The 12708-nt window shown below is 44.2% G+C and overlaps 1 protein-coding gene across 8 annotated transcripts in view; it reads right to left on the bottom strand.

Moving 5' to 3' along the window:
• PSME4 (proteasome activator subunit 4) overlaps nucleotides 1–12708 on the bottom strand; it is a 54248-nt gene that overhangs the window by 38417 nt on the left and 3123 nt on the right. The window contains exon 1 of one of the 8 annotated variants that reach the window (XM_086875142.1): nucleotides 3689–3962. The exons of 3 other annotated variants lie outside the window; for them this stretch is intronic. In XM_086875142.1, the coding sequence (XP_086731268.1) occupies nucleotides 3689–3861 (173 nt within the window). In that variant the 5' untranslated portion in view covers nucleotides 3862–3962. Of the gene's footprint in view, nucleotides 1–2969; nucleotides 3628–3688; nucleotides 3963–12708 lie in introns of those variants that run through there. 4 more of the 8 variants (XM_023923057.2, XM_023923058.2, XM_023923056.2 and 1 more) reach the window with 4 other exon arrangements.

The raw sequence follows: 12708 nt of genomic DNA, 5'->3' as shown, positions 1-12708 counted from the left end.
TATCATATCATGTGGCCATCCTAAACTGCCCTAGAAAGTTGGCTGCTCTGCTACAGTTAAAAATTACCTCTCCTCCACAAGCTGACAGCACACTCCCCTAAATTCCTGGCTCTCCATCTGCATTTCCTAACACACAGGACAGGATCACGACTGGTTTAAAGCTCGGTTTTTGACAAATGATGTGAAAAGCAATGAATCACGCTCAGCAGGACTGCTTAAATCACATGTACATGTACACAGCACACACATCCCTCACACAGCCAAAGAAAGCTTCTGTTTCCCTGATAAAGATGAGAGAAAGATGTCAAACAAGACTTTTAGGCGATAGTGATTAAAATACTTGGCAAAGTCCCACGGAGACATTTCCATCCTCACTGTAACTTTGTGTCCTGTCATTCTCCTCCCGAACAGTTGAGCTGCATTTTTTCCACACCTTACAGCAAGACAGCTGAATGTCATTTTATAAGTCTACACCTGACAAGCACATAAAATAACATTGTCAGGGGCAGCAATGGAGTCCTTCATCTTCCCACATCCCTGACTGCTGGAGCAGAAAGCACAGAAAGGCATTTGTGTGTCTGCCTGGCTGCAGAGTTAACTCCATGTACAGTAACCATGAGATGTCTGTGTTGTATTAATGTGTTCATTTACTGACTATGTTTAGAGTTCTTTTAATGTTTAGAACAATCTATAAATCATGAAAGAGAGAGCACTTGAGACAATGTATACTGCTGACCTAAAGACCATAAAAAATAATGGAGCAAGACCAGTTAAGCAAATTATTTTGATGTAACCTGCTTTTCCCACACATGCTGTGGCAAGTTGAGATTCACTTTTCAGCTTTCACAACTGGTTCGTATTTTACAAGCTTTTACCAGACAAAGCTGGAGGAATCTCGGAGCAATTATTCCAGATTTAACTGCCAGTCTTTGGGGCAACTTTTACTTGCTTCAGAAGCCTCAAATCCTAAGTTACTCTCTTCACAGGAGAGAAAGTTCTCTCACCAGTCCTCACACACATCCCAAAAGAACCAGGTGCCACCACTGAAAATAACCCATAAAAGAATTATTCAAATCAGCTTACAGACATTATGTCTGATAAACTCCTATTCTGCCTCCCTCCCTACTCAGTTTGTGACATCAGACAGTTGAAACAGCTGGTCTGAAGATAAATATTTGCAAGTCATAGTTCCAGCTGTGGGGGGTATAAAAAATACACAATTCATCTGTCACCATGAAAGAGTACTCAAATTCTTAATTAAAAAAATTATCAGAGTTTCACTTTCATTCTCTCCTTTGGCACAGAGTTGTAAAAAGCTGAGGAGGTGTAACTATGCAGGTGTATCATCTGCATGCCACTGTTTGCTTTGCTCATTTGTATATAGACATACCCCATTTTGTATTAACATTTGCATCTGTACAATAAATAAAGACATAAATTAATTCTGGCCCTTGCAATTCAGATATTGGTAACAAATGTAAGCAGCCATCATGCCATTATAAAGATTCTGAGCATTTTCTTTTTAATTATAGTCTTTTTCAGGAGGGCAAAAAGGGAGCAAATCAATTTGGAGATGAGTCTCTGACTATCAAGAGACAGTAGAAATTGGATTCTATTGTCATGAACACCATAGGGCTGGAAGTGTTTTATCTACATCTCAACCTCTGCTGCTGTGTTTCACAGAATGATGGAATGCTTTGGGTGGGAAGGGACTTTAAAGCCCATCCAGTGCCATACCCTGCCATGGGTAAGGACACTGTCCCAGGCTGCTCCTGGCCTTGGACACTTCCAAAGACCCAGAGGCAGCCACAGCTTCTCTGCACAGCCCATGCCAGGACCTCCCCACCCTCACAGGGAAGAATTCCTTGCCAATATCCCATCCAACCCTGCCCTCTGGCCATTTGAAGCCATTCCCCCTTGTCCTGGCACTCCAGGCCCTTACAAATACTCCCTCTCCATCTTTTTGTCTGCTCCCTTCAGCTACTGGAAGGCCACAATTGGATTGCCCCGGGCCTTCCCTTTTCCAGGCTGAACAATCCCGACTGTCTCAGCCTTTTATCCCTAGAAGTACTTTGTCATGTCAAACCGAGCAGCAGCACATCTCTCACATTAACTACACCAGCTTATTTTTTACACCAAGCCCACTGTTTCCTTCCCTGCCCACACCAAATACACTCAGAGCCTCCCTGTATCTAAAATGCCACGAAGAAAATCTTGGTACTAACAGGCATCAGACGAGCTGCAAACACAATGAATTCAAACTTCAAAGTGTAGGTGGAAAACCACAAATTGGAGCCTGCTGACCTTTCTGTGATTCATAAAGCAGCACAGCAGTGGTTCCCAACAGGCCAAATTCACTGCCCTGGAGCCTCAAGTGGTTACAGCAATTGCCATTTACAGAGTGAGTAACAGGGTGATTCTGAGGCACACTTTGAATGAATTTCTGTGCCTATTCAGCCTGTTTAGTCAAAGCTCATCTTTCTCACAGTAGGGACTCCTCCTAAGGTTATTTCAGCTCGATGGGAAAAGTTCCACCACAGGTACAGGCAACAGGTACCACTGAAACCAGTATGAGTTGGCAGGTGGCTGGGGGGTGGGAAGGGAAGCAGTGTTGAACTGGTTCCAAACAGGTTCAAACTGTCACATAACACAAACATGTGAGTCATTTTGCAACCACCACTGTAATTCTATCTAAGACTGCCTCTTGGGAAACAGAAAGACGCTTACATTCCAATACAGTCGTATCTAACAGGCTTTGACCTGTTATTAAATTCTCAATTGACATTATTTAAAAAAAAAAAATAAACTTATGTAAGAAGAGAAGTTTTAAATGAGTGTTTCAAAACGGTTCAAACCACACGTACTTTGTTTCTGGCACACTGGACACACTTCGTGAGGGCACACACAGCATTTAGCAACAAACATGATAAACATCCACAGAATTTACTGATTGAAGCTACAGGACTCACTGTCATATGATGCCATATCCAGCGCCAGAGTGTCCCGAATAAAATAGGGTCAAGTGTACCTCGTAAAATTCACGAGAAGAAACCTATGTAGTACTCGGTGCTATCTATGAAACCACCGAGGGTTTATCTGTATAAAAACCACCTTGCCAACACACACAGCACGGCCAACATCAGCACAAACTACCCCATGCCAGAGTACAGCCAAGATATCAAGGGCACCGGCGGTGTTTACACAGTATTAAGGCAGAATTTAATCCTGCCAGCACTGACCCAACAAACCGCCTGTCTTGACAAAGAACTTGGTGCCCCTATAGCAGAAGTTACACGGAGATTGTACCAACCGCAACTTGCTTAAGAAGGGGAGAGGTGAAACAGGTGGCCAGGCAGGCATTAAAAAAATATACACGTATTAAAAATAAAAGCACGAGTTAAACGCACAAGCGCTTAACTCGCAGAATTCGGAAGTTTCAGAGGCGGCGGGCGAGCTCTTGCGGCCGGAGCCACCTTTGTCCCCGTTTCCGACGTGGAAGCGCCGGCCTTGTGTAAGGCAGGGACGGGACAGCGGCCGGGAGCCCCGGCCGGGCCGGGCGCCAGCGGTTCCGTTATGCGGGAGGCGCTCCCGGCGGGCTCGGCTCGGCTCGGCTCGGCAGGGCACGGCAAGGGACTGACGCGCCGCTCGCAGCCCCAGGCCCCGCTCCCCGTCCCGCCCCGGCACTCACGTCGAGAGCTTCCTGGTCCAGAAGAGCCCGCCGGGCCAGAGCTCCTGCAGCTGCACGGCGCGGGCCAGGTTGCCCTTGATGTGCTCCAGGAAGCGGGCGGCCTCTGCCTCCAGGCGCTCGCCATAGGGCAGCAGCTTGTTGTAGACGATCTCCTTCTGCGGCGGCCGGGCCATGTCGGCGCTGCCCGGGGAGGGCCGGTGACCGCGGCCGCCGCGCCCCGCCCGCCCCGCTCGGCTCCGCGCCGCTCACTTCCGGCGGAAGGCGGGCCCGGGGCGGCTCCGGGAGTTCCTCGGGCACCGGGCCGGGGCTCTGCCCCTGCGGCTCCCCTCGGGCACGGCCGCGGGGAGGGGGCGGAGAGGCGGCGGTGCCCGCCCGAGCTCGGGGCTCCGCGAGCTTTGCGCTTTGTTAAAAAGCCCTTCTCCTAAAGCTGCCGCCACCCGGACGCGTAATTGGGAGTGAAAACATTCACCCGCCGGCTGCTCTCATCGGGAGGGAATCGAGCATTGGTTCTCGCTCGGAAACACTCGGTGTGAGGTGGGGATGGGGCGGGTGCCGGGGCTAACGGGGCAGTCCCCAGCCCTGGAGAGCTGCGGGGGCGCGGCGGACGCTCAGTGCCGTGGTGGGGCTGACACGGAGGGCTCGGGCCACAGGCTGCGGTCCGTGCTCATCTCCGAGCTCCTGGCCAGCCGCATTGGGTCGGTGGTGCTGTAATTAGCCGCGGAGTTGGATAGCAGATTGCGCGGCTGCCTAAGAGGCTTATTTGAAATAATAAGGCTAGTCAGGAGCGCAGAGCTCGCCCGCGGGCCGTGGGTGTGGGATAAACTGCTGAGGGATACGTGATAACAGCACCGATAGCTGTTATCTCCAGCTGTCCTAATATAATTGAATTTCCCCTCAAGAGTTACATCGTGGCCGTACAACAGCTGCAAACTGATTAGATTTAGAGCTACTGACAAGGGCAAATCCTGTTTTCTGATCTTTATGCTCAAACTAGCTCTGCTTAAAATTTTTTTAAAAAAATAAAAAAATGGCTAACTGAATTGTGGAATACGATAGGGAGAGGAGAAACGCCACAGAAAACCTAAGTATGATAAACGGAGCTTTCATAGCATCTTCCACTTTCATCATCTATTTTCTTCACCCTCCTAGACCTGTGTTTTTAATAAGGAAGCACCAGGATGCTGTTTAGTGTCCCATCCTTCTGAAATACCCTTCCATTCCTAGAAGATTTTTTATCATATTATCTCGTGATTCACATCTATGAACTTTTACATGATTACAAAATAGCTTGGACTAAAACTGTTACCATCTTTCACGGGGACTTTACGGTTCTGATGTCTCATATCTGCATGAGGCAAAACAATTCATAGATGAATCTCTGCCCTTTCTGGCTTCAATTAAAAATGAAACTTGATCATGGCCAGCTTTCTGTGGGGATAAAGTACATCTTGGGTTAGCACTTTTCTGGTGAAAACAGAAACAAACAATACGAAATGAATAGTTTTATCAGCAATTCAGTCAAGGATAGATTGGCCCAAAAGCTGTAATAAAAAAAACAATACCTGTGGTTAGTAAAAAGGGTAAGTGAAAATTTATGTGCATTGGAACTGAAAAGTCTAAAATGACTTATTTTCTGTCACTTAGAGGCAATTCTTGATAATCACAATGGTGATTTGTTCAGACATTTCCAGTGTGGGAAAGTGTTTGTCAAATTTGAAGCGTGATGAGTTTGTTTGGACTTGGAGGGGAAAAAAATCAAAATTCTACCCCAATTTTTTGAAACTGAAGTTGGCAGATACATCAGGAGCTTCACAGCTGCATTCTCTTGCTTTGTAGCTATGTTATAAATAATTACTCATGTCCTTTCTAACCCAAGTTAAAACTAAGACTTGATTTTTCAGGCATTTTGGAGTATTTGGCATGTGAATGAACACCTCTGACCTCTGTTCTGTCTGAGCCAACAAGCTGCCTTCTCAGCTGTGGCCTCAGACACCTCTCACCTTTTGGGGGAAAACATGCCAAGTTACGCCATCAGCACCTCTGACAGCCATCCTACTAACTCGTCTGCTCTCCCCCATTCCTGTTTTCAGAGTCTGAAACAAGGGGAGAGGAGATTTCCCGCTCCATTCATAATTACAGTAGTAAGCATACCTGTAGTACTTGCCTTTTGAACGTATTTTCTGCATGTTGATTCATTTACTAATTAAATTTAGTAATTTTTAAAAAACCCTAATCCTTTCCCCTCCCTGCTATGCCACCGTTCTGCTCTTTAAAAAGAGGAAAGAAAAAAGCTACACTTTGCCAAGTGAGTCAAAAATAAATGTGTTGTTCAAGTTTGCAATATGTTTTGGCTGCAGCAGTGTGTGAGAGCACATTTGGTTCCCGAGTCAGATGATGAAGGACGAGGCTTTCATAACACAGGACCCGTCTGTGCCACTTCACATCAACAGCTTCTTCCTCTCTTATTAAGTAGGAGGAATACGAATTGCCAGCAGCCCAAATATGGCAGCCACCTGTGGATTTTGGCATTGCCTCCTGAGAACTGATGAAGCCGAGTGCTGTAGTTGTGAGAAAAACACAGTCTTCTCATTCATGAGAAACTTTGAGTGCTGACAGTGGCGTGGGTCAGGCTGGGGGTTGTTGGCGTGTTCCCTCGTGGGGCGATGCCCGAGGGCAGCCAGCACCAGCACTGGCACAGGGATTTGGGAATCTTGAGTTGTCACTCAACCTCGCTTCCTGCTGCCTCGGCTCTCCAGTGACTGCTTAGCACAGATGTTTTCCTTAGTGACCCATCTGTCCTTTTCCACCCAAGTTAAAAGTTGGATAATTTCTGAGTGACAGATTTCTATTTTCTAGTACCTGGGGCCCTTCCAGTACGTGAAGGGAGCCTACAAGAAAAATGGAGAGGGACATTTCACAAGGACATGGAGTGACAGGACAAAGGGGATGGCTTCAAACTGAAAGAGGTTTAGATTAGATATACACAAGAAATTCTCTGTGAGGATGAGGAGGCCCTGACATAGGGAAGCTGTGGCTGCTCCATTCCTGGAAGTGTCCAAGGCCAGGCTGGACAGGGCTTGGAGCAGCCTGGGATGCTGGAAGATGTCTCTACCCATGGCAGGGAACAGGATGAGCTTTAAGCTCCTTTCCAATCTAAACCATTCTGTGATTTTACAGTTTGGAAAAGAATAGCCAATCCAACAGGAGCTTCACGTTACCTGTACCTGTCCTAGTCTGTGAGCTCCATATCTCACAAAGCCCCACTCCTGGAGTAACGAGGAGTCGGTGCTTTTTGATGAGGATCCTCAGACTCTCCCTCAGCCCCATGTTTCTAAACTGGTCAGTCATCCAAAGCAGGCACTGAAAGGTGACAGAGAGGCAACTCAGAAACATCCCTGTCACATAAACTTCTGTTTTACAGAGAGTTTGTCTATTTGGGGGATGAGGGCAAGAGTAATTACAGCATCTGAATGAGGAACTTCAAGTTTCCTGTGTAGTATGGGACAAAAATAGGTTCTTCTAAAGTGTGATTCAGAGGAACTAATTTTAGGTCCCTAAAATAAGGCTGTCTAAATACTCCATGACATGTTTCAAGTTGGATGGGGAGGCGGGTTCAGTGTCACCTACAGCACATACGCTGAATATTGTTCTTTTTCTGCAATGCCTGTTTGGATCTGCGTGTTCTAATGCAAGTGGAACACTTCTGTTCAGCAGAAATAAGAGGCCCTTGTGAGGAGGTTCAGGTGTTGTTATGGGCACCTGTATGATCTTTGAAATGCTATTATATAGACAATGCTGACCAAATAGGTGCAGCATTGTTATCCTTCACTTTGCATTCCCAGTGGTTCTGTTTATGAAAGTTAAATCCATCCTCAATTACAGCCATTCACAAGATATTGTGTGGTCTCTGCTCTTTTCCATCTGAACTTGGTGGGTTACTGTGCTTACAATGGACAGTCTTTTGTTTGTACAAGAACAGGACCTCAATTCTCCTTGGTGAAATAAATTAATTTATAGCAAAAGTGGTTTTTCTTCTCCTCCCTCTGGATTTATTCTCTTTTGGTGCCTTTTTGCCTAAGATTTGGAAAGCATAATTGTCCCAAATCCACAGCAGAGATTCTGCCTGTGACAGGCTGTTTCCTCTACATGTCTGAAACTCCCAAAGATATCCCTGGAAACTATTGTTCCTGCGGGGAGAAAAGAGACTTGAGCCTCTTTGTAAGAGGTTCTTTCCAAATTACTCACAGCTATTTGAAATAAATATTAATTCCTTGGACATGACAGAAATGCAGCCAACTTTGGGGAAAGAGACATTAGGGTTATTTTTCTGTTCCTCTTGAGCCATTGAGATGGATTTTACTGTCTCACTCTCTTGCCAAACAGAAAGCAGCCCCAGAGGAGCATGTGATGACAGCAAACACCCAAAGGTCATTCCTAGGGATTCTGCTGTTCTAGGAAATCAGGGAAGCACAGTCCCTTAGCAGCCTGCAGTCACTCATACAGAAACTGCTTATTATGGACTTGGGCATCTTGTGCAGCTGAGTTTGCCAGAGAGGATTGTGACACACCTTACCACAACTGCCTGGGTAGCTGATAATATTTATTGTTTTTAAGTGGCAAATGCATCTGTTGCAGCTCCATCTGCAGTTCTCTGTTATGTCTATTCCTTGACAAGATGAAAAATTGGCAATGTCTATTTAAAAATAAAATAAAAAAATATGTAAGGTCTGCTTTCCCAACCCAGGGTAAATCAAATAACAACCAAAAATCTTTGCTCAGGTTTTCAGTCTTGTTTCAAGCAGCATTCAGCACAAATAATTGTGTTTATCATGGCCATAGCTCAAGTAGTTGTTCAGGCTTTAGTTCTGTGGGTGGATTGTGTGTTCACTGTTTGGACATGTGGATCAGAAGTATTTAAATATTTATGAATTCTGGAGGAGAAGCAAGCTGACTTAAATATTCCCTTAAGCAACCAATCCTTTCTCTCCTGCTAAAGAATTATGTATCCTTTGCTCCTGGCTGAGTGGTTTTGTGCATGGAATCTGCACAGGAGACTTTTTGGCATGTTTCTAAAGCAGCAGCTTCTCTCATGGGGTGTTAGGGAGACACTCAGCAGATTAACAAATCCTTGGGAGGATCACATGGAACAAACTCGGAGCTCTCTGGTGTTCATTTGGTCTAACCTGGCATGTTGTTTGTCTATGCCCTGGTAACATGGGGATAATAAGTGTAATTATGTCAGGGGCATCATTATGGTAGTGCTGGGCCTGCTGACTAGCACCAGGATTCAAGGAATTGTAAATTGGTTTATTACTGTCCCAGGTATCCCATTAAGAAGAGTTCAAGGTGAAACAATGACTGTAAATTAACACTTCCTTACAACCTTGAAAACTTAACTGTCAGAAAGGCCATTTAGGATAGAAGAAATTTTCCAATTAAAGAGCACAGGAGGCCTGGAAATTCAGGGATATCCCAGGGAGAGGAAAAAGTTGCTTTAACCACATTTATGTTGTGACTTCCAGGCCAAGCCCAGTGGAAAACTGAGCCTTGCTTAGTACAAAGGCAGCACCTGCCCTTCTGCTGGGCAAAGCATTGAGAACTGGGTGAAAGAGCTCAGGGGGTTTAGAAAATTCAAGTGAGAAACAGAATCTGTCTTGAACAAAAAGAGCAGGGAAAAGACAGCATGTAATCTCCAGAGAGGGCTCTGCAGGACAATCCTGTGGGCGTTCACGGTGGCTGCGATACCACTATCTACAACCCCCATGTGTTTTCTTTTTCAGTAGCATTGCAATGGATGGATACAGAACCTGATTCATGCTTTCTTGGCTTTGCCAAATGCCTGCTCAAATCCTGTAGCCATGCTCTGAATTAATCTGCTTACCCAAAGGCATTGCTAGAAAAATGGTTGTCCTTGGAGATTCCAGCCCCCTTCGCCTGGGAAAGATAGAGCCATCAGCATCTGGAGTGGTATTAATAGGAGACTTGAAAGGCTCTGAAATTAGAAGAAACTGGGCCAGGATCACTCTGGTTACCCCTAAATATCCCTATTTTCTCACTAGATTCCCAGACTCCATGCCTTTTTCTCTCTGCAGCCCCTGCAAACGTTTATTTTTTCCAGGAAACCTTTCAGTTTCTTTCAGACTGGCCTCAGTCTCTGCTGCGGAAATGTGCAAGAACATTTTCCTGTGACAAGATTAAAACTCAGAACTAAAGATTAAGAACTGGGTGTGCATACAATCTTACTTCCCCCCTTCATACTCTCCATTTTCGTAGTTCACAGCCAGACATCCTGAGTCACAAGCTATTTAGTTCTGTTTAATAGTGCTAAATGAGTTTTTCATCCCCTCATTATGTTCTGGCACCATGTTCTGCAGCAGTAATTTCTGATTCATGCACAGTGTGAAAATTTGTTCCCTTTTGATTGTTGTTAACTTTTTATCTGGGAATTTTTTTAGTGCCCTGAGTTCTTCGGTGTGAGAAATAACAAGGCCTCTTTGCTATCTATGATTATACAGACCTGTGTGGTCTACAAAAATAATGCTGATTCTTCCTGTTTTATCAGAACCACTAAAGTTTCTACTAGGTTGGATGGGGAGATGCCACCAAGTTATAAAGCTGGATGAAAGTTTGGGACTGACAGAATTCCTCCTTTCAAAGGCAAGAGAGCATCTTTCTTCACTCAGATGCCGACTCACCAAATCTGTCACAAGTAAATGTCTTTGAATCATACTTTTGATGAGAGCTGGCCACATGTTCAAACTTGGAGAATGAAATCCAGAAGTTGTCCAGTTCCAAGCAGTGAAGCAGTAATCAATTCATTGAGACTTTCTCTGATGGCACAGGCTGCACTAATACAGGGCAAGATTCTGAAATCCTCACTATTTTCTCTTTGTTGCTTTTGAGAAGAAATAAAGGTCTAATGCAATTAAGAATCAAATAGTTTCCCAGAGCTGCAAAATGTAATGCTGTCATCCCACCTCCCTGAGAAACCATTCCTTTAGCAGCCCACGCTCTTTTGTGTGTTCTTAGATCTTCTGTAGAGCCCTGAATCCTCCCTAAATTTGACAGCATTGTTCTGGCAGCCGTGGGAAGGGTGATGCTTAAAATTTCCTATGTTTCAATGGGAATAAAAACTCACTGCCTTAAATGACCACATCTCCTCCTCCTCAGCATGTGCAAGGGGAGAAAACATAACAGTAGAATCTCAATGTTTTCCTCAAATGTTAATGAGTTTCCTGTGAATGGATATTTCATAAATCAAACGTTGGATCAATCTGCTTTCCTATCAAAACAATTTAAATGTAGGCGTTATAGTAGGAGGGTTTGTGTTTGGATTTAGTCATCAAGCCAAGACTAACTTGAGCCTTCATGCCAGCAGAGGACTGACAGACTTAACCCCAAATTCCACTCAATTCCTGTGCTTCAGTACTGAATAGTTTAACTTTGCCCATCACAGTTTTGTTTGAGATGTTTGGGGTTTTTTTGCCATAGGACATATCAGTTCATATGCTCATGTTTTAATTCCTGACATTTTGTAGTTTAAAAGAGCTTTGCAGTGATGATGCAAGTTTCCAAGGCTGATTTCCTCATATCAAGTATTTATATTTACTCAGTGTTTTAGTTCCTTATTATCATTTCAGATTAAAACCTCACTACTACCAAGCAGGAATGATTTACCTGAGAATTCTTTTTTTTTTTTTTTTTTAATATATCAGTGAAAATACTTTTAAAAGCTTAATTTAGACTGAAAAATTTTGAGCTTTGTTTTCATGTGGTTTTATTTATTGGTAGAGGTTTATTGCCCAACTTAAAAAATAAAAGCTCCTTTCAGAGAAACAGTTGACAGGTCTTTATGCCCTACAGAATCAGGCTATGACAAAAAAAATGAAACAAAAAAATAACACAAAATCTAAACAATATAAGTCTAGCTAGAGGAAAAACACAGGCTCACGATTTTGGATGCGTCACTTGTGTTACCTTATGTAAGCAGTCCGGGATTTTGGAACACGAGGGACAAATTTAGGTCCCATCCACACAAAGTTTGGCTGCACTCCTGCAATTTGATCTGTGTGGGTGTGACTCGTACCCTGCACAACACTCCCCTTGCACAGGGGCTGCTGCACAGGTGGGGGGTTCTTCCCACACGGATCACGTCCCCGCATTTGGATCCTGGAGTATAAATGGATCAGGAGACAAGTGTTGTAACCAGGTCACCTCCCTGTGCTATGGGCACACTGCAGACTCATCTATAAAGTCATTAGTCACTCAACCACCCGAGTAAAGCTCTCAAAGAATTCCCCTTTGTGCCTGTCTTGCCCTTTAGACTTCCAAATCTAATCTGTAAAAAGAAGAAAGTTCCTGATAGCCAGTAAAGAGGAAAAACTGGGAGATTAAGGCCTCCAAAAAGTTTCAGTATATTTAGATATTATGTAAATAAGGACTGCAAAAAAGACCACCCTGAACAAGCTCATACAGCTTTGAAGTAGAGGTAGAAATCCCATTAAGTTTCATTTAGAAATGAGGAGGAAATGCAATTTAGGAGAAGAAAACATCATATGTGAATAAGGAAGAGAGGAAGACTAATGAAAAAGGTTAGAAGTTTATAATTTTGCCTGAAGAAGAAAACATAAAGGAACAGCAGTGCATTATCTTCAAGGACAGAAAAATAAAATCTGATGTGCATTACCATTTAGAGAAAATAAGGGGGGAAAATGCTGGAAAGGTCAAACTAAGCTTACATAGCTTCTAGCCTTCTTCCCTGATATTCCATGCTCCCTAGGTAACAGCAATAAACTGGCAACAGAAGTGGTATCTTTATTAATTATTTATCTGGAGGCTTTGGTGTCTTTTGGGAAACACTCATCAAAATCATCTGGGGACAGTTTGCAAGTGAATCAGGTCTAGAGTTTGACTTCAGAGCTGCACAGCTAAAGATAATCAAGAAACTTTTATGGTAAGAAGTAATAGGAGAGAGAAACACAATCACAGCAGGTCTGAGGAGGAGCCAGGTTACCTAAAAA

The sequence above is a fragment of the Cyanistes caeruleus genome, chromosome 2 (genome assembly GCF_971803275.1).
Source record: "Cyanistes caeruleus chromosome 2, bCyaCae1.hap1.1, whole genome shotgun sequence".
Classification (NCBI taxonomy): Eukaryota; Metazoa; Chordata; class Aves; order Passeriformes; family Paridae; genus Cyanistes; species Cyanistes caeruleus.
The sequence above is the reverse complement of the archived record's forward strand: the minus strand, read 5'-3'. Positions and strand labels throughout refer to the sequence as shown.